Source organism: Lates calcarifer, linkage group LG21 (genome assembly GCF_001640805.2).
Source record: "Lates calcarifer isolate ASB-BC8 linkage group LG21, TLL_Latcal_v3, whole genome shotgun sequence".
Taxonomy (NCBI): Eukaryota; Metazoa; Chordata; class Actinopteri; family Centropomidae; genus Lates; species Lates calcarifer.
This window is the reverse complement of record NC_066853.1, coordinates 24,751,275-24,771,554: the sequence shown is the minus strand read 5'-3', so window position 1 is coordinate 24,771,554 and position 20,280 is coordinate 24,751,275. Positions and strand designations below refer to the sequence as shown.

The 20,280-nt window shown below is 39.0% G+C and overlaps 3 protein-coding genes across 7 annotated transcripts in view; 1 reads left to right on the top strand and 2 right to left on the bottom strand.

The window, feature by feature from the left end:
* Positions 1 to 1,499: 1,499 nt before the first annotated feature.
* Positions 1,500 to 10,277, top strand: LOC108894566 (porphobilinogen deaminase). 4 transcript variants are annotated; one of them, XM_018693284.2, is made up of 14 exons: positions 1,500 to 1,708; positions 3,590 to 3,643; positions 4,024 to 4,096; positions 4,646 to 4,695; positions 4,997 to 5,052; positions 5,624 to 5,701; positions 6,466 to 6,543; positions 6,637 to 6,712; positions 6,891 to 7,004; positions 7,097 to 7,135; positions 7,273 to 7,392; positions 7,508 to 7,570; positions 7,883 to 7,969; positions 8,113 to 10,277. In XM_018693284.2, the coding sequence occupies exons 1-14, from the start codon at positions 1,661 to 1,663 to the stop codon at positions 8,284 to 8,286; spliced, it is 1,110 nt and encodes a 369-aa protein (XP_018548800.1). In that variant the 5' UTR covers positions 1,500 to 1,660; the 3' UTR covers positions 8,287 to 10,277. The 4 variants fall into 4 exon arrangements, with proteins under 4 accessions (XP_018548800.1, XP_018548801.1, XP_018548803.1 ...); XM_018693285.2 differs by having other exon boundaries at positions 1,501 to 1,708; positions 7,508 to 7,561; XM_018693287.2 differs by lacking the exon at positions 1,500 to 1,708 and adding an exon at positions 3,090 to 3,426.
* Positions 9,489 to 13,684, bottom strand: LOC108894565 (zinc finger CCCH domain-containing protein 18). The gene is made up of 5 exons (XM_018693282.2): positions 13,627 to 13,684; positions 12,822 to 13,456; positions 12,600 to 12,739; positions 12,445 to 12,507; positions 9,489 to 11,584 (listed from the first exon to the last, which is right to left on the bottom strand). Exons 2-5 carry the CDS (start codon positions 13,403 to 13,405, stop codon positions 10,878 to 10,880), a joined length of 1,494 nt encoding a protein of 497 aa, XP_018548798.1. The 5' UTR covers positions 13,406 to 13,456; positions 13,627 to 13,684; the 3' UTR covers positions 9,489 to 10,877.
* A 1,598-nt stretch (positions 13,685 to 15,282) lies between these two features.
* ubash3bb (ubiquitin associated and SH3 domain containing Bb) overlaps positions 15,283 to 20,280 on the bottom strand; it is a 47,742-nt gene continuing 42,744 nt past the window's right edge. For both annotated transcript variants that reach the window (XM_018693291.2, XM_018693290.2), the window contains exon 14: positions 15,283 to 19,683. In XM_018693291.2, coding sequence (XP_018548807.1) covers positions 19,546 to 19,683 — 138 coding nt within the window. In that variant the 3' untranslated portion in view covers positions 15,283 to 19,545. The remainder of the gene's footprint in view (positions 19,684 to 20,280) is intronic.

The window sequence follows — 20,280 nt, the reverse complement described above, 5'->3', positions numbered from 1 at the left end:
GTGGAAACCAGTGACGTGGGCCCCAAAATGTTGGCCTTGTTGCATAAATAAGTTACTAGCGTTACCTCCACAGGCGTCTCTCCCTTCTGTTTAGATTTCTTAGATGGTGTCAACGACTTATGAGCTCTATAGTTTAAGGTCTGCCACAAGGATTTGTCCTATCACTGTTTACGACTATTATAGACAAAAATGTAATCTTTCAAAAGTTTTGTTTTACTAAAATATTATCATGTAGTGTTTAAAAGGACACAATTTGTATGTGCCGTTGTGTCTACTGTAGTGTAGTCTGTAGTAAATATGTGGTGCACAGAGTTGGGTACACTTTAGAATATCATTAGAATAATCATGTAGTTATGATGTTGTTGGAATGGATGTTTGCTGAACTCGGTGCTCACATAATATTCCACGTGGTGCAATATAAACATGACTTATCCTTGATTGACTGCAGTTTGGATTGTACCAAATCTTTACAACAAACTTAGGTCAGACACTGGTCCTGAATTGCCAGATGTTATTTCTCTAATCAAAATAAAATGAAAGTTTGTTTGGCAATATGTGCCACTAAAGCACGATATCAACTGATATGAGGGCTTTAAGGTGGGTTCTGCTTTACTACCTGTTAGGTATGTCTTGAATATTGTCTGTGTGATAAAATCATGTCTTAAGACCTACAGTATCCCAATTATTAATTCAATTGCGTTTTAAATAAATTAGTTAATCTAATGGCGAATGCATTGGAAAAAACTGTCATACTGTCATGGCTTACTGAAACAGAGCCACTGTTTATGTTTTTAGTAACACCTGTGCTTTTGTTTTTCAATGACAAAACAAAATGTCTGCTGTGAGAAAGGCCTATACTTAGAGGCTTACCACTGGGTCACTGTAGCTGGCTAGTCTAACCTAAATTCTGACTTGTCTAATTTGATAGTGCCACATGTTGCCATTCTCTATTTAGATCGTACTCCACCATGATAATACAGAATTCATAGTGTTGCAGTAACTTATTTTGGTCACCAGGTGTCATCATTTAAACTGTGTACAGAAAGTGCAGAACCACATACAGTCAATGGGTAAACCTCACTGTCCGCTCTTCATTGAGAGGCGTGGGGGTGTGTGTTTTAAACGGTCCATTCCCTTCAAGAAAGCTACAAGTACGTGGGCCATCTGTATTTAGTGTTTCTCTCCCTCCCTCCCTGGTTGTCTGAACCTCCACATGGTATTATATTCTCATGCATAAATCAGGTGTGGCACCTGACATACAAGTTGAAACAAAGTTGATCTACCGGTAATATAACAGGTCACATCTAAATAAAAAAAAAAAAGTCAAATGTCGACAGTAAATTGTTGCACTTTTTCCTCAGACAGAATCACGATTTGGGGACTTCAAACAGCCACATCAGAAAAATTGCACACCAAGATTTTTATTTGACTGTGAATTCTCTTCGCATTTTCTCCACAAGAGGAAACTGGTAGACGGAACCAGGAAATGACCTCTAACCAGTCCAATGACATCAGAGGTTCCGCGTTCATTCATATGCTAGCTGTACGAGAGAAGCGCTCTGACTATTTGCAAGGATTTCACGATTTTTAATGGATTCAGTGTCAAGGAAAACGCGCTGCTGATCCAGATAACATCGGAAGAGTGAAGCGGATCACAGACATGTCCGAGGAGAAAAAATCTCCAGCAGGTCTTTCTCAGACAGACCCGGTAATTTCTACCATGCATGAAATACCCACTGCTCGCTGTAATGGCCAGCGCCATTTTCGTATGCGCCTTCATTTGGAGCGTCGTGATTGGATAACGTTTACATGTGCTTTGGTTCTCTGTTCTCCATTGGACAGTAAAAAGTAGGAGGGGGTGGTCTGTAAAACGTTGACAGATATGAGATTGAATAAGCGCGTGAGCAGGCAGTAGTGTTGACTTTGAAGTGCATTTTGTATGTGACCTGGCAGATATGTTTGCTAACGACGCCTCGAAAAATATCATGGTGGTTGACTTTTTTCAAGTGTGTATGGCATTCGGCGAAGAGACCAAGCAGAAACACTTGATACTGTGTCCTCCTCTCACAGCCCTTAATTCTAGTTTCACGACCTCAAGTGAAGGTTGTAGAATGTCCTGTCTGTTATGGATTTCTGGTGTCAGTAGAATGGGAAACAAAATTTAATGTTGTCAGTTTTGAGAAATAAAGTGCTCTATGTGCTATTTCACTGATGTCGAATGGAGGAGCGTCCATTATTAGCTTTTGTGAAGATGTACTTAGTCATTTTATGATATAGAAACCTTGGCCGGGTCTTAATTAAGTAATAGATTTTTGAGTGTAACTTCTTGACAAACAGAAGAGAAGGAACAGTTTAAAATGCAGCTTCAAAGGGCTGTTTTGACAGGCTGAGTGCAATGTCTGTGGAAACCCATGATAAGAAGAAAATGAATGAGGATGATAATGAAAGGAGAAGAAATTAGACATAAATAATAACATTACAAAATAAACACATTATATCTATGAAAATTGTCAAATAGTATAGTAAACTATTAAAACACAACTTGTAGTTATGAGATGTTATTTCTCTATTTTCAGTAACATAATTTAATCAAATTCTTCTTAAATTTCTCGTCGAAAATCTTTTGTTTCATATTGGTACATTTCCCAGGTGACACTTTGTGTATTTCATTTCATAATATTATTTTAGTAACAATGCTGTCCCCAATCCTATTCAACCTGCAGCCAATCATGTGCCTCCACCCTCTATTACCAGGCTTAACCAACAAAATATAAGTATATTTTATATAAGTATATGTAAGTAGCCAATCACTTTTTGAAAAAAATATTATTGGTTTTTCATCACCAGTTTTTAATACATGTAGACAGTTTTTTATAAGATAATGTCAGTGCACAGTATTAAAACATGTCATTGTGCTGATTTTATACATAGAGAAATATTTGAACAACTTTAAACTATTCAATGTGTGTTTCAAAACAGCAGTGAGAAATTTACATTTTCATTTTTTCAGAGTATTGTTCTGTTCTCATCAGTTGCACTTATGCTGGTGGCTGTTGACCATTCAGAAAATAAAAGAGTGTCAGAGGTGGAAAGTGTCCTTACACTGTCTGTTTTATGACCACACCTTATACCCAGGACCCTCCTTAGCTGCCCCTCCCTGCCTTTTATAACGGACTCCGTGAATTGGCACACTTATCTAAGGGGAACAGAGATATCTTGGGGTGGAGGTCCTGAAGGAGGGGGTGGTGTCTGGTAAAAAAAAAAAAGACCACTGTTCAGTATCTAGAGGCTATATGACCTCAGCACAGCTCCTTACCAAGACACAGCAAGCAGTCCCAGCCACACAGCGGACACAATAGCCTCTACAGTGCAGACGCTCAGTGTGGACACAGAATTATGGAAGATGGACCTTACAAGTACATCAGGGTGAGGCGAGCAGAGAACATGTTTCATCACAGACGTGGCTTTAAATGTGCAGCAGTGACTGAGGGACATCAGCTAGAATATCATATATAGAATATCAGGAAGAGATTACACAGAAAGCGAGTTCAAACTCTTTCAGCTAACTTCTCTTTTGCCCCTTTTGCAGGATGGGACTGGCAAGGTTAGCCGGGTCATCCGGATTGGAACCCGCAAAAGCCAGGTAAAATATTGCATTGACTGAATTCTGAGCTTTAAATCAGTTAAGCTTACAAAATTTATAGGCATGTGCTAGTGGCTTCCAATTTATATTGTTGGCTTTGATCTACGTTTTAATTGTAATTTGATTTTGAACATAACTCACACAGTGTCTCAATGTGTTAGTTTATCGTGAGTTATATATTGCACTGATCTCCATGCTGGTTTAGATACAGCAAAGCGAGATGTCTGAAGCTTGTCTTTCAGAGATAACATAGCTCTGGCTTCCACCAGTCTGTCATACTGATTTGATGTTCATGGACTCTGTGGATGAGTGTATTTAATTTTTACAAGTATCAGTCCAGTCTAGCTAAAGTCAAGCACTGCTGTGTTCTTCTATTCCAGTTGGCTCGCATCCAGACTGACAGCGTGGCGGACAAGCTGAAAGAACTGTACCCTGACATCCACTTGGAAATAAGTCAGAATCTTCTCAAACTTTCATTTCTTGTTAGAGATCCTAACAAACAATGCACTGTACATGTAACGAAGAACTTTGTAGCAGTGTTATAAATTTTAGCAGCTGGCACCATCACAGAGGCCTTTTATTTGGCTAATCATTATCTCTATCAATGTCAAAAACTGCTGCAAAATTATCCCAGTTTCTGCACAGGAGGCTTTCATGGTTATTGACATTTACACAGGTTTTTTTGTCTTTAATACACACTGATCTAAAATCAATTATGATCTTGTTGCCATTACTTTTCTAAAGCAATGACTTAATGATCCCCTTAAACAGTTAAAGTGTATTAGGTGTTACAGGCACTCGAATGCTCCGATTTCCCTCCAGTTTAGCTACCAGAAGGTGTGTTACTTCACCTTACTGTCCTCTGTGTTATAACATGGGACACATGTAACAAGTTGTCCAAGTCCTGCTGATCCATGGTTCCATTTCTGACTTGTTCTCAGTATTTTCACTGTTATTTATGGTTTATCATTTTACTGAATCATTCTATCTTCTGTCTTTCAGTTGGCATGTCAACGACAGGAGACAAAATCCTTGACACAGCATTATCGAAGGTAAAGCTTGTTTGAATGAGTATGTGCAACACCTAGGGGCTGGGACTGACAATGTGTTTTGTTTATCATACTGGGCACAAAGCAAAGACATTTTAAGAAACCAATATCAGCAGTAGATAGAACATTCAAGTTTACTGCTCTTTATGTTTCATACTCGTTACTCATTGTAGTTATTCTTTGTCATTAGCAGAATAATTTATGATGCTTTTGATACTTGATGATATACATTATATGGTACATTCATCCTATTTGGAAATGTCGTCTTTTCAGTGTAAAAGAAAATCACTGTTTTTTAATGCAGATTGGAGAAAAGAGTTTGTTCACCAAAGAGTTGGAGAATGCTCTGGAGAGGAATGAGTGAGTGTGACCGGTGTCATCTGTGGCTGACACCACACTGTCTTCACAGCATTGTTTCACCAATGGACACTAACTGTTAGAGGTCAACTGAAAGGGTTGACTTTAGAAGACTGATTCTGTTGTTGTTGTTGTTGTAGCTGCTAATTACAATTATTTTGCAACATTATTCAACAGTTATGAATTTTATTCATTTTGTCATAGCAAACACTGTATGTAAAATCACTAGCTTTTATGTGCTTGTCTACATACAAAGCAGCATTAACAACGATGACTGCTATATGACTTTGAATGAGATACTGATATCAGCCCCAGTAACACAAGTCACCATCATTCACTTGGCCACTTTCTATCTACAACATCCTCTCAAAAAATCTGTAAGAACATCCATGTCATGCTTCAGATTAAATCCACGCAGAGGGAAACCCTTTGATTTCTCCTGCAGCCTCAGATGTTGCAGATGTCTCTGTTCTGTAGCCTCCGATATATATACTATGGCACACCACTGAATGGCTGTATTATACCAAGAAACATAAAAGGAGCATGTATGCATGACTGTTCCTCTGTCCTACAGGGTTGATCTGGTTGTTCACTCACTGAAAGACCTTCCCACCACTCTGCCTCCAGGATTCACTATTGGAGCTGTGCTGAAGTAAGAGACAGAAAACAGTTAACATTTTATGTTAACTGTTTTCTGTCAACTGTTCAAAGATGGAGGATTTTGCAAAATGGAAACAACACTGCCACAGCCTGACATGACACCATATGTAGTTTTAGCACATAGGCTAATATTTCTACAGGATTGACCCTTTAAAGTTGAAGAGAAATTTTAATTCTCCTCAATTTGTTGTGCAAGAAAACTAAAGTAACAGTTATTGAACTAATTTCCCATTTTTCAGTAAAGGGTATTGGGTGTTTCCATGGCAGCGGATGAGTCAACATTTCTAGAAGACGTCCGTTTTTACAGTTCAACAGCCAGGACATGTAGCCATGCACTAGCAAAAAGCAGGGGAAAATAAGACAAGCAAGCAAATATTGATGTTAGATATTAGAATAAATGAAATTATATCTCAACATATTAAAAATGTCTAATTACCAAAATTGGAGAGAGGAAATGTATTCAACACAGTAAGACTTCAAGACCATATAAGTGCCAGTGTGGTTGAGAACGTAGTTTAAAACCATATCAGGAGGGCTTTATTGTTTAATACAAGCCACTGTCAGTGAAGCAGAGTAGAGGAGATAGTGAGGCTGTGTTTGGGACATAAGCTCTGTCTTTGTTGGAGCAGTTCCTATTGGTCCATATTGGAGCTCAGTACAAGTCAAATGTTGCTTATTGTCCATTCAGCAGATCGCTTTAGTAGGTTGTCTTTAAACCAGCTGTAACCACTCACTGTCCTTTTTTGTTGCTTTCAGGAGAGAAAATCCACACGATGCAGTGGTTCTACATCCAAAAAATGTGGGGAAAACTCTTGACACTCTGCCTGAAAACAGGTACTGTCCAATGGATTATCTTAACTGGTTGCATTTGTTTTCATTCACATCAGAGATATGGATAACCTGACCTCATACCGTGTGTTTGTGTAGTGTGATTGGCACCAGTTCACTGCGCCGTGCTGCCCAGCTGAAGAAGAGGTTCCCCCACCTCGAGTTCAAAGATATTGTATCCTTTTAGAAGGCACTCTGCACATGATAATAGCTGAAAATAAGATGGAAATTATTTTGATTTTAATGCACAAGAGACCATCTGTTATGCAGGTTAAAGGATCATTTTTTTCATGAGGGAGGGTGGTGGGAAGCTGGGATGGATATTTGTTTCTGTCCTTAGCTGTAGTGTTCAGCGTGGGAACCTGAACACACGTCTGAAGAAGCTGGATGAGAAGGCAGACTTTGCTGCCATCATCCTGGCCGCTGCCGGTCTCAAGAGAATGGGCTGGGAGAACCGGATCAGCCAGGTACAATGCTGATCATATCAGATCCTCTCTGAGTCTCTCTGATGACCCGTCTCATGTGACTTTCAACCTGTCTGATTTTTCTCCTCTGGTAGATCCTGGAGCCTGAAGACTGTATGTACGCTGTTGGACAGGTATGAATAGTGGGTTGTAAAATATGGCTCATATGTATTTGCAGATAATTGATAATTTCATTTTGCTAATAATAACACACTACATTCATATGGGTATGAACAACATAAAAATGTGTGTGTGCGCACTTCTTTTTCAGGGGGCTCTGGCAGTAGAGGTTCGGGCCAGAGATGCAGACATCCTGGAGATGGTGTCCGTCCTCCATGACTCTGACACTGTGCTACGCTGCATAGCTGAGAGAGCCTTCCTCAGACAACTGGTACGCCACACACACACAAACACAAATATGCGCACACATACACACACATTCCTCAACTCATTTGCCTATTGTATTGACATGGAAAAAACTGAGTTTAACATTTTGTCATTTGTAGGAGGGTGGGTGCAGCGTTCCAGTGGCTGTTCACACAGAAGTGAAAGACTGCCAGGTAAGAATGGTAAGAATACTGAGTAGAGACAGACCTGCGTGCGTGCACACACACACACACACACAGTTGTTCTTACTCCCTTTGTCTTAAATAATATCTCAGAAACCACTTCAGTGTGTTTATGTATATACATATTAATATGTTAATAGAGAGACATAATTAAAGTCAAGGAAGCCTCTAGAAGTCAGAAGTCAGCCCTGACAGTTCAGCTGTTTCTCAAATTTTTAACAGATGTCAGACAAACAACCAAACCTAAAAGTGGATACGTATTTATCTTTAGCTGTAAAAGTTAAAGGACAATGTATTGATGTGTTCTCCCAGCTCTACCTGACGGGGGCAGTGTACAGCCTGGATGGATCAGACAGTCTGAAAGAAACCATGCAGACGAGTATAGCTGCTGCTGACAAGGTAACAGCCTGGGGCCTAGTTTTAAAACACATCAGAAATGTCTTCACTAAGTTCACAAACATAAAGAATCTGTGTTTTGTTTGTGCGTCAGACCTCGTACCAACTACGAAACATAACATTGATCATGTGTTTATATATGACAGAGTTTAGAAGATGTGGATGAGCGGGTCCAGCGAGTGGGAGTGACTGCCACCAAGGTGTCAGGTGAAGCCCAGGACAGAGCTGAGCGGCTGGGGATTGACCTGGCCAACTTACTGCTGAGCAAAGGAGCCAAGGAGATCCTGACGGTGGCCAAGCAGCTCAATGATGCCAGATAATCCTGCTCTGCTGAGGGGCGGGGCTACGGAGGTGACTGGGTCCTTGAGTGCAGTCAGTCACAACCTTGCATCAAGTAAAAACTCAAATTCCTTTTTTTCATATTACACATTTGACTTGAGCAGAAAGTGCTGGATGGTGCAGTGTCCGCCTTTTGTACCAGGTGAGCTCAGTCAACAGCAGATAATAGAGGATTCCAACACTACTTGGACCAATGCTGTGCTCAGTCTGGTCAATGCTGCTCAATTGACTGTCATTATCAGTTTGTTCAGAATCACTGCAGTCTGTAGCACTCTGGTCTTGGTTCCAGCCTGCTCTTACATAGAGTACCTCATGGAACCATCTCCTGAGCCATGTAGAAACTGCCTTACTGGGATTATCAGTGAGTAACACAAAATGGCCTTCAAACACTGTCGTCAGCTCTTAGTGTACCATCACTGGCTGATATCCTCATGGTAAAAACCCTTTGTTTTTTTAAAGCTTATCAGTATAGTATCAGTCTCTCAGTTAATGGAATGCCACGAAAACTCAGCAGTCTCAAATACATTTCCCCAAGGATGTTTGATCAGTGTCCAATATTGTTACAGCAGAGTTCCACTTCTTAGCTTTTAGCTGCTTTCTCATTTGGAAGAGCTGAGTTTTGATGGTACCAAAGACGAGTTTCCAAGTATGTGGGCACATTTTCTGCTTTGATGCAGGCAATTCTGCAGTGAAATGAATGGGGCTCATTTAGGTGTGAAAGTTGAGAAATGTAAATAGAAATGTAAATTCGGTCCTTCAGTCATCAGCTCTAACCTGTTGCCAGCAGTCATCATTGACTCTCTTGAGCCTCGTATTTACAAGTACTTGATCAGACCTTATTCATTCGAGTAATTTGTGTTATTGTGTGGTCTTTTCTTATGTTGGCCTCCTAAAACAAAAGTCTTTTTCTGCATAATCTTTATTCAGCTCATGTTGAATGTCACATTTTCAGCTGAGGAGGTTTGCCACATTTTAAAAGTGTGCTAGCTACCTCTTCCACAGAGAGAGAGTTTATTTAATATTCATTATGATAAGCTGTAGGGAGCATTTTCTTTTACTCAAGCTGTGGCACAGTGACACCATGTTTGTGCAGCTTTGTACTGAGCATACTCAATGTTCAGTTTCACTAAATGACTGTTCTACTGATTCTACTGAATCTACTTATTTTAAATGTGCACTGGGCTGGTGAATAGCAATGTTTGTCCTGTTTATGCTTTGCTGATATTCATCTCAAAAAGTGGGTGTAATATCTCTGAAGAATGCCTTGCAGCACCACACTCCCCATTCACTGATGAGTTTTTAAGTAAGGTGTAGATGCTACAGTTGTAGTTACACAGTAGTATAAAGGACTGTTTCAAAGATATAGGGCACAGAAGCAGACCTACTCATTGGCTTTCATGCACTGGCTATGGGACAAATTACTGTTGTGTTCGAGATAGAAGCTAGCAAAATAGACCTTTATTAACTGAACAGTTTTTAATCATTAAAGTATTTTACAGCTGTATTGTCACATACCCACGGCCATTATGGACTCATTCATGCTGATGGTGCTATGATGTGCTGTAGTTCAATGGAATCACATTGCATTCACCAAAAAAAGACAAAAATAAGAGAAGTCGTAATTAGGCCTACAGCATATAGAAATAATAATTATGACAGTATATGTTTTGGTGAATACAATGTATTTTGGTATGGCTCCTCCAGGTTAATTCAAAATTTGAGCAGTCTACATTTTTTTCTGTATAATTAATAAAAAAATGAATGAAAACCATTTGCATTTGCTGTAATGTAATATGCTGTACTCCGTGTCTCCAAAAGCAGTAGATTTTTAAACATGGTGACCTTAACAATTTGCCTAATGAAATACACATGTCTGAAATGCCATTGTTTGACTTTATAGTTTCTATCAGAGTGCCATCTCAGCATATGTATCATTTTACCCAAATAAACTGTATGTCTGCCTTACATAGAACTACGTTGTTTTTTTTTCTTTGAAAATCACAGAGTTTCATTCTCCATCAGTAAACCCACTGCACAGCCAGCGTGTTGTTGTATTTCTTTTATAGGTCTTTATTGTATATTATTTTTAATTTAAACCTCCTGAGACAATGTGAGGTAACATTAGCCATATTTGTTTTTCAGCTTTAAATTCTGTACGAGTTAACATAGAATGTTTCCCTATTTAGATTCTTTGTTACAGTGCTCAGTACAGTCCAGATGTTTTGCCATTTATGTTAATGTCATATCAAATTAGAAACACTGATACCAAGTCAATAAAAGTATGTGTGTTATAACTGTCCAGTTTTTGTGTTGTTATTAATCATACATCAGATGACACTTGTTGTTGACCTGATATTTGTTGATATATTCCAGTCTGGATCAAAGAGGAGAAACAACCAACCAGCTTCACCATCCCTAGATGGTCCTGGTTTTTAAATAAGGTATCCCAAACCTAGATTACTGTAGTATATGACCAAAATGATGCACAACAGATTATTTTATTTTTCAGCCAAATGAATCATAATGAAATGGTGCAAGAGCTGGCCAACTGCTAAGCAGATGTATTAAGATGTTACAAAACCATGTTGTCATCTACAACTATATGAGCAGATGCTCTCAGCAGCTTGTCGTTCTCATCTCCCCTCACCCAGTCAAACTGCAGCCTTCCAAAGTGAGTCTTTCCACAGGGATTCAAAGTAAAGAAGCTGTGCTGGGAGGCCATTGGGATCACATGATGGAAATGGGAGGAGGCCAACTTCAGGGTGTTTTTCATCTGAATCTTCTGCACCACCCTCAGAGGTGCTGCTACATGGCCAGGCTGGACTGAGGATATGGATGCTGGAAGTTGTCTATCATTGGAGGACTTTACTGGATGCTCTGTAGTGGCCAATGTTGCTGCTAGCTTGTGGTAATCAGAACAGAATGGGTCACCGCTCAGTTTCAGCCCTCCAGTATCAGTCCGAATAGTGGAGTTCAAAGCTCTAGAGGCAGTGGTAGAGAGTTTTCCATGGTGTGTCAAGTGTTTGTTGCTGACTTTGAACTTCCTATAGAGCTTCAAGACTTTTTGATCAAGAGGCACCTGTGTCTGGTCTCTGATGTTGTTATACTTGGCCAAGGACAGTAGGAACCTCTTATCTCTGATCGGAGAGGGTTCAGGGGGCCTCAGTTCTGGTTGGGGATGAGGATCCTCTGGGATTGATGGTGCAGATGTCTGGGGATGTGAGGCCCAGTTTTTGGGCTCTGTGTGTGGTAGATAAGTGGTAAACCTGGATTCTACAGCTATGAAAAGGAACAGATAACTCAAAGAATGTGAAATCCAAATAATTATTGTTAAATAGTGTACGATGTAATGGGCCTCACGCAAGAGCATGTTTCTATTCACATCCTAAATGATTCTTCTTTCCTGAGGTTTTCTCATATAAGTGTTAATGTTGGATTCACCAAACTCTTATAACTGCACAAACAAACAACTTGATAAATACCTCCTGTTCATGAAGAGGTGCGCCTTTGTGCCATGTGATTATTAATGCTCTTGAAATGCATATAAAGTTCCCTATTCCTCTCCATTTGTCCAAATGGATGAGAAAATGCATATATGTGTGCAATATACTATAGGTGATGTCAAAGGAATATTTGGATGTTTAGGGAAATTAATGAATTCACTTTCTTGCTGTGAGTTATGGCCGACAGCCAGTTAGCTTAGCTTAACATTAAGATTGGAGAGAGATGGAAACAGCTAGTCTCCAACCAACAAAATCCATTTACCAGCACCTCTAAAGCTCATTAGAAACTTCAAGAGGTTACTGCTTTCAATCAAGAAATAGTATGGCACACAAGTCCCCATAATACTGCAATTAGCAATTGGTAATTAGGGAGCTCTAGAGGTGCTGGTAGATGGACTTTGTTATCTTCGGAAAAAGCAGGTTGATCACTCAGATTGAGATATTATTATTGTCAGAGTTCAAGACTCATACAGAAGATCCAAACCACTACTAGAAAACTCCAAACAAATTATGAGAAAAATATCTAATTTAGGCCAGGTAAGAACAGTTCTATTCATATGAGTGGCTCTTGCATGAGGCCCAATGTAATCCTGCATTAAATGGGTATATACAGAATATAGTTTCAATGACAATAACCTTGATTTCGGATGAAAGTATCTGCAGACACCACAGGACTTTCCACTGGAGGTTCTGACCAATCTATAGGAATGGAGAAGATATTGCAAAATGAAAAAATCTCATGTGCTAACCATAACCTTCTCAAATGTCATTTCAGCATCATTTTCCAATACCTCTGGGAATGAAACTGGATGTTCTCTGTTTATTTGGCACAGAGACATATTGCAGTGGAGCTCTGATGGTTTCTTGAAGTTTCATATCTTCCCTCAGCTCTCCTGGTGGTTTAGGTCCATTTTCATGAGAGGAGGCTGGTCTAGAAAAATGTATGGGGATTTGTACAACTAGCACAAGAAGTTCTGAAGAGCTGCAAACGATTATTCAATTTTACTACTTACAGGAAGTTCACAGTCTCTCTTGAACTGTATGTTGAACCAAATTCTTGCCTCTGATGCCTCAGTTTTCCATCATCAAATGTTTTCAGCTGGCTCTGCAGACTAGTCTTCGTCTGGATGTTGTGGGACTGCTTCGGGAGGTCATTCCTATCCCACTTGTCTTCTTCCTTCTCTTCCCTGTCTTTCTTTCTTCTCTCCACTCCAGTTTTTTTCTCATTTTCTTTCTCATTTTTTTCAACTTCCTTCTCTTTCTTCCTACCCTCCTTCACCTTCAGATCTTTTTTATCCTCCTCTTTTTTGTTTTTCTTATCTTCCTTTTCTTTCCTCCTCCTTTTCACAAAGTCTATTTTTTCTTCCTCGTCCTCTTCCTCTTCCTCTTGGATGAACCAGAAAATTCTTGTGCTCAAACTGTCCGGATAATTTATTGGGAACTCCTGAAAGTCTGTTTGGCTGAATCCCTTTCCCTTCCACCTCCAGCTCCGGATCACGGAGTTGGGGATGTAGCCATCTGGAGCTACAGGCCATGTCAGAGGCTCTGTGTTCACATCAATAGTTTGAGACATGATGTGACATTTGGCCCTCTTCATCAGCCTGGGCTGCAGATGCTGGTGCCAGTTTTACTCAACATTCAACTGTAACTGCACATAAGTTTGTTGTTAATGAACCAAAAAACAAACCAAAAAAAACTCTACCTGCCACCTACCTTTCAACTATTAGAGACAAACACTTAGCTGCTATAAATATACTGAACATTTACATTTATCACCAGGATGAGCTGGTGCTTTATTGACCTGTAGGTTGCTATTACCTGCTGTCAGCCATGCTTTTCAGGAGAGATCTCCCTCAGTTCTGCTTTGATCCATTCTTATTTTAAATTTAAACATTTAAATTTGAATTTTAACAACCAATTCACAAAATGGAACTCATAACAGGTCTACCATTCCAAATACATTAACAAGGATTTGGATGCTTGGGGAACAGCGGTTCCACAGTTCAGTCTAGGTTTTGTCAGTCCACAAAACACTTATTTCGTTAGTGTTGTGACGTGTCACAGTGCTCTTTGGCAGATGTCAGGCATGCAGTGATGCTTTTTTGTGGAGAGCAGCTTCCTCCATGACCTCCGATGGCACACTATTGAGTCTATAAGTAACGTCTACCTTCCACACATGTAAATGTTTGTGTGAGCTGTATAGCAGCAGTGCTGGGATCATCTACAATGTCTCCTTTGTGGAAAAAGCACCTGGAGCTTCCTCCTGCCCACTCTGCCACATCACTTCCCTCAGTCCACATCATATCCTAGTTTTTGTCCTCAAGTCTTGAACGATCCGCTTGGCTGGACAAACAGAGGGAGTCGTGTCTTGTACCAACAGCTCGAGTCTTCCACAAGCCACAAAACAGCTTCAGGTCTGACAGAGGGAAGAGTCACAATAATGGGAGCAGTTCCCCACTAGCGAGTCTGATCCTCACTTAGCATAACTTAATCTTAGCATGATTACAAAACCCTCAAGGTCCACTACCTTTTTTAATGTGCACAATTACCTATTCTGTGCTTTTTAACTGGTAACATGACATTTCACATAGTTTCTGAACTTATGTCTCTTGGAATAATATCACAACCATCCTCAGGAATCCTTTGGTCTGTCAGAGTTGTGCAGTTTTTTATTTGAACAGACTCCAAACACACTTACCCCTGTCTAATTAAACCATTCACTTCTGCTGCTTATTCGCAATTATTATTAGGCCACAGCAGCATTATTATACACATGGTGGCACACACAGATATGGCGAACTAAAGGTGACCTAATTAATCACTGAATTATAATATACAGCAAGTGACAGTAATAATGTCTATACAATTAGTTGTACTTCAAGAGAGTGTAGTAGTTGTCTCATTGCACAGGTATCTGCTCTTATCCTAAAACAGAAGAGTTTCAGTGTTTCCAGAAGCCTAAATTCAGCCAGAAATAAATAACATAGTCTGTCACTGACTGAATGTTTGGGCTGATACATATTTATGTTTTGTGAAAAAGCAACTCAGTTGTTATTTTTCACACCTTATTAAAGTGATGAATTGGGTGTAGGAACCATCACTGATAGCTGCTGCTTCTCATTGATGGTTAATTTGTCACAGTGCCCCAGTCTGGAGTTTTATTGTAAACAAGCAAAGGTTTTGATTGCTAACACATAAAATACATTATGTATGTTCCTGAGCTCTAGCAAATGAAAAAGACAGTTTTACTGACTGAGAACATCCACGTGGAGCCTTTAAAGAAAGATCAGCTTCATTAAAAGGACAGAACATATATCACTCTATCCTTCCCATTCACTGCACTTGTTGTTCACCTCCTTATTTATCATTATCAGTACTCTATTAACATGTGTATTTAAATATAAATATATTTTCATAGTTCATCTATGCATGAGAACATTCATTCTGGATTCACTCACTAAACAAAACTAAATGTCAAGTTTTATTTATTTATTATTTATTTTATTTGTACTCCTTTACAGTATTGGCAGCATAGGTGCAAAACAAAGGGATAAATAGTAACTCTGCACTTCTGTTGTTTTATAATGTTATTGCTATGGAGAAAAAAATCTGCTTTTATTTAATGTTCTGACAGAACAAAACCAAACTGCAAATAAACAGTCACCACAGATCATTGAATGACATGTTGCTAAGGTTCTCTCTCCAGCTCAAAGAGTACTCAAAATATGAAAATAATACAGCTGTTTAAAAAGGACAGCTTTTTTCTTTGTAACTCAGTGCTTCACAAACACAAGAACAGATGACACAATAAGCTAAAATAATTTTTACATGAAGCCACCAGACACACCTCATCTGAAATTACAAACCAACAAATATATTTTGATGTGAAAAGAAGTAACTTTAAATTAATCTCTGTACATTGGTGATATGTTCAGACAATAAATTAAAAATACAGGAACAACCAGGCCTCATCCTCTGTTTCTTTCATATGGCCCTCCTCACTCTTTGTTCTCTAGAAACATGGTTTGTGAATATGAAGATGAGGATCTTATGTCTCAGATGTCTCCCAGGGAAGTTTTCCTTCATTGGAAAGAGTCAGTTAAGACCAAATCCAGTTGTGTTGCAGTTACTAGAGTAAAGGTGTGTCATACCTTTGATTTTCTTAATTGTGACTCCTGTTTTTAACACTACAAAGGACAATGTGAAGTGCTCAGAATGCTCTTTAAATTTCTAGTTTCAGAAAGATGCTTATTCTCATTCTTGTAGGGAGTTAGATGAGAAGACTGATTTCAGTCTCAAGTTTATATATGAAGGTGCCCTGAGGAGTTTTCCTGTAAACAGATAAAAGTTTTTTGTTATAATGTACATTCAGCTCTGAGCCTCAAAGAACTGTTAGAGGTTAAAAACTCCACAGGGAGACTAAAGGGAAGCTAAAGCTGGAAAATGGATTCGCTTAGCTTAGCATAAAAAGTGGGAGAACAGCTATGTGCAATGACTTGGAGTCTGGCACTGTTTAAACAAAATAAAATATGAATTATTAATATTTGGAGGTGTTGGTAGACATATTTTTTATATAGTTATATATAACTCCCAGCAACAAAGTGAATAAGCACATTTCAAAAATGTGACAAACTAATGTATCAAAACTGCTCAGCACACAGTGGAGATTTTAACAGTGCTGAAGACTGAATAAGAGTAAACTTTTCAGAGAAAGTACTACAGGAAGTCACTTTTGTCTCAGTCAAGAGGTCGCTGTGTAGTATTCTGCTGTGATGAATAAAAAGGTGCATATGTTAAGGTTTGAGCAGTACTGTGCTATGACGCATAATGTATTAACACAGTAAAGGTTCCTTAAATCACAACAGAACCTCATACAGTGCAGTACTGTACTGACAGGCATTACCGATATAAACATCACTGTTTACAGAGGTAAAGTGAATCAGGAGGGGTGTTTTTCTCAAACTTCTATATGGACATAGTTTTATTTTAAAGCTGCACTAGTAAAAGGTAACTGTTTAAAAAACACTTACAGATAACAGGTTGGCTGTTTGGTGTATTCAGGCAATATACTTCCTTTATAAGATGCAGCCTACAAAGAAAGATGTGTAGGACTGAACCAGAGCCAATTGTTTGAATCTTAATATTTCATTTATTCATATCAATATATTTTCTGTAAATGTCATTTCCTAATATCCAGGATTCTTTCTGTGGATGAACTACATGATCTGATGTGTCGGAGTGTGTTGGGAGTTCTCTCTTACAGTCATGCTTTGATGTAAGTTGACAAGACAGTCAGACTGATGTGTTTTTATGGGAAAATCACTGACCACAGACTTGTGTTGAATGCTATATGAGAACTGTACTGCAACACTATATGGCTTCAGAAAGCACCTGATGTCAGAGACAGGGCAGATAATTATCAGTTCTCCAAACAGTACAATATCATCATAATCATCTGTCTTATAATAAGTTCAAAACACACAACTTTTATGATGTGTTGATGAGCTACATGTGTGATGTGCATCGGTTATCAGCCTGGGAAACCATTTCTGTTTACAACCAATGAGTTCACAATGTCATCTTCTCTATCTATGAGTGGGCAGTCAGTACATCAGGAGACGTCACTTTAATTCCAAGAGGCACTCACAACAACACAGTCACTCAATCAATGGAACAGTTTTCAAAGCTGCATGTACACGTCTTCAATGCAGTCATCACCTGAGATAAATTCTTGCATGCTGTTGAAAGCGATGATCTTCTTTTTTTTTTTTTTTTTAAATATTTTTGCTTGTAACATCTGAGAGAAATGTTTATAAATAAATACAAATAAAATTGGAAGACTTTTTTTTCCTCAAAATATGATTATTTACAGCTACTCTGAACCCCTGAACAACATAAGACAAACAGACTCAAAATGTTGCTGGACCAGAATCAAGAAGCTACTGTATGATTGTCAATAGTGCAGGTTGTGCTGTTATAGAAGCGAATTTGTTTATTTTGTTACATACACTACATGACTGGTAGAAGACACAGCTGTACTGTATGTGCTACATGTGGTGCTAGAAATAGAGACAAGACGAAGGGCCACATTATGTGAATCATGAGCATCAGAAGAATCCCTGATGAGTTGATACGTCTTCCCTCGGCTACTGAAGCATGGCAAGCAGAACAGATGATGGCTTTTCTTTTCAAACAGTTCTGTTTTCATTCTGGTCAGGAGCTCTGTGGTTCAAGCTGAGCTGAGTCAACAGCCTGTGCATAGCCTACTTACTTGCATGTATTGTGATGTGGACATGCTACTGGGACATGTGCATGAAAGCAACACCGTTATGACATAACACTCTTGTTACAGTTTCTAACTAGTCTCATCAAATTTTGTGAAATAAGCACAAACCCAAATGCAAATCAGATACTGTGGACACACATTTTGCAAACACAGCATGGCAGCACTGGCCCAGAAATCAACCTGCAACTACACTCTTTGATGTAGCTAAAAGTCTGTGGCCACTCTAGCACTTTGAGGCTATAACACACATTACAAACCAGAAAATAAAATTCTTGGATGAATAAATGATGGTGAAACAACTTTTATGTTCTATCTTTGATATTAATGGAGCAAAAACTAACATGTTGTCAAATCAAAATGGTCTCTCCTTTGTAATAGGGATGTGCTAATGTTATGTTATCATGTTATTAGTTAATTTTAACCTATTTGTCACTGTGGCTGTGTCCAAAATCACTGTTTACTGGTACAGGTGTCTGAATTATGAAATTCATGTAAACCCTGTCCTCAAAAATTCAAACAATGGAATGAAAAAAATAACGTACATAGCATGAACACTATTTCTAGCTAAAAATCCCAGAATCCAATGCATCAGATTTGACAGTTACCGAAATTACAGTTGTGCAACACTGCACCTGTCTCACTTTACTGCTCATTAAAATAAAGAATAAAGTAAAGAGGGCAGTGATTTCAGGCAGAGCTAATGTTTAACATTAACATTAGCATTTAACATTAGCTATCGGTAAAGTTTAGACAAGTGTTTGCAGAGTTTGGAGTTAATCTAGCTTAAGATCCATTTACAGTTAGGGAACTAAAACTATTGGCTCAGAGAAATATGAAAAATGTTCAGTGAAAATAAACTTTACTAAATAGAAACAGAACCTGAGTCTTCTGAGCTAAAAGCTAAACTCTCCATCTTCCACACCTTTGCTCTCCATGGCAGTACTTCAGTGTCACAATTCTGTTTCAGTCCTGTTTACTTTGTCTGCTATATCTACGGTAGGAAAATTATGTTTCTTGCTAGTAATGCACTGAGGCAGAGCTAATGCTAATTTCACAAAATGACCTGAGACTTAGCTGACAATATTAAGAATGATCCAGCTGAATGCCAGCTAATGCTCTCCCACACAGCGCTTCTAAAACCCAGCCATACTGCCCAAACCAGCCTCTTCTTCGTTGTTGCAACAAAATAATAACACAATGAATTTTGAGCACGGACAAACAGAATCAAATCACTGCTGAAACTGGTCAGTTCACCAACCGTTCACTGACTGGGACTCAGCTCCGCATCTTCAGACAGGAAGCTCCCTCAGATGTCACTGCTAAGACGCCACCAGCTGCATAAAGAGGCTGAAAAGAGAAAGGTTCCAGTATTTTGTGGGCACTGGTCTGAAACTGCAGTCTGTGGGAGTACAGTATGATCAGGTTGGGGGGGGGGTCAGATCAGGCAGACATCATTCCTGCAGGAGTGTCTCCCTCCAGTCAAAGGTGTGGTTTGGTCCATGTGTGAGGGGGAGGATGGGAGGGTCCACTAACTGCCACACCCCCGTGTCCCCCTGCTCTTCACAGGAGCAGAAGCCAAGGTAGGGGATCTGAGGACCAAGCAGAGGAGGTAATGGTTAGTTTCAGGAGGAGAATGCCAGATAGTTTTTGGATGAGTGAGCAGGTTCAAGTTGAAGTACTGTTGGCTTGGACTGTATAAATTAGAGGAGGTTTACCAGATATAACAACAACATTTTCCTGATGACAACTTTATTGTTTTTATATTGGTCCATTGGACTGTTTCACTGTATCTAACCCTTTCTGTCATTATGTACATGACGTTGCACTGCTAGTCTGTGGCTGATTGGACATTGTGCTCTCTGCAGCCATCTTGTGGTATGAAAAATAAGACTATTTGATGCTAGGTAGATTTGTTATTGGGAATTGAACTTTTTAGTTGATGTTCATGTTAAATGCTTCTAAATGTGGGCATTAATGGCCATTAATTAGTCTATTTCTTTCAGAACTTAGGTCAGTCTCTCAAAGTTCAGATCATGATCTATTGGCAAATACCACAAGTACTACTGCAAATATAGTATAATGATAAGATAAACATAGGCACTTATATGAAATCCAGTCAAAACAAAAATATGTTATGACATCATCATACTGCTGATTGAAGACAAAAAAAATCAGATTTTTTTAAA

Coding starts and splice junctions, on each gene's coding strand:
- LOC108894566 (XM_018693284.2), top strand. CDS start 1,661: ATGTCCGAGGAGAAAAAATCTCCAGCAGGTCTTTCTCAGACAGACCCG. Junction 1,709..3,589: donor GTCTTTCTCAGACAGACCCG/GTAATTTCTACC, acceptor CCCCTTTTGCAG/GATGGGACTGGCAAGGTTAG. Junction 7,571..7,882: donor AAGACTGCCAGGTAAGAATG/GTAAGAATACTG, acceptor GTGTTCTCCCAG/CTCTACCTGACGGGGGCAGT.
- LOC108894565 (XM_018693282.2), bottom strand. CDS start 13,405: ATGAAGAGGGCCAAATGTCACATCATGTCTCAAACTATTGATGTGAAC. Junction 12,740..12,821: donor AGAGAGACTGTGAACTTCCT/GTAAGTAGTAAA, acceptor ACATTTTTCTAG/ACCAGCCTCCTCTCATGAAA. Junction 12,508..12,599: donor ATCCAGTTTCATTCCCAGAG/GTATTGGAAAAT, acceptor CCATTCCTATAG/ATTGGTCAGAACCTCCAGTG.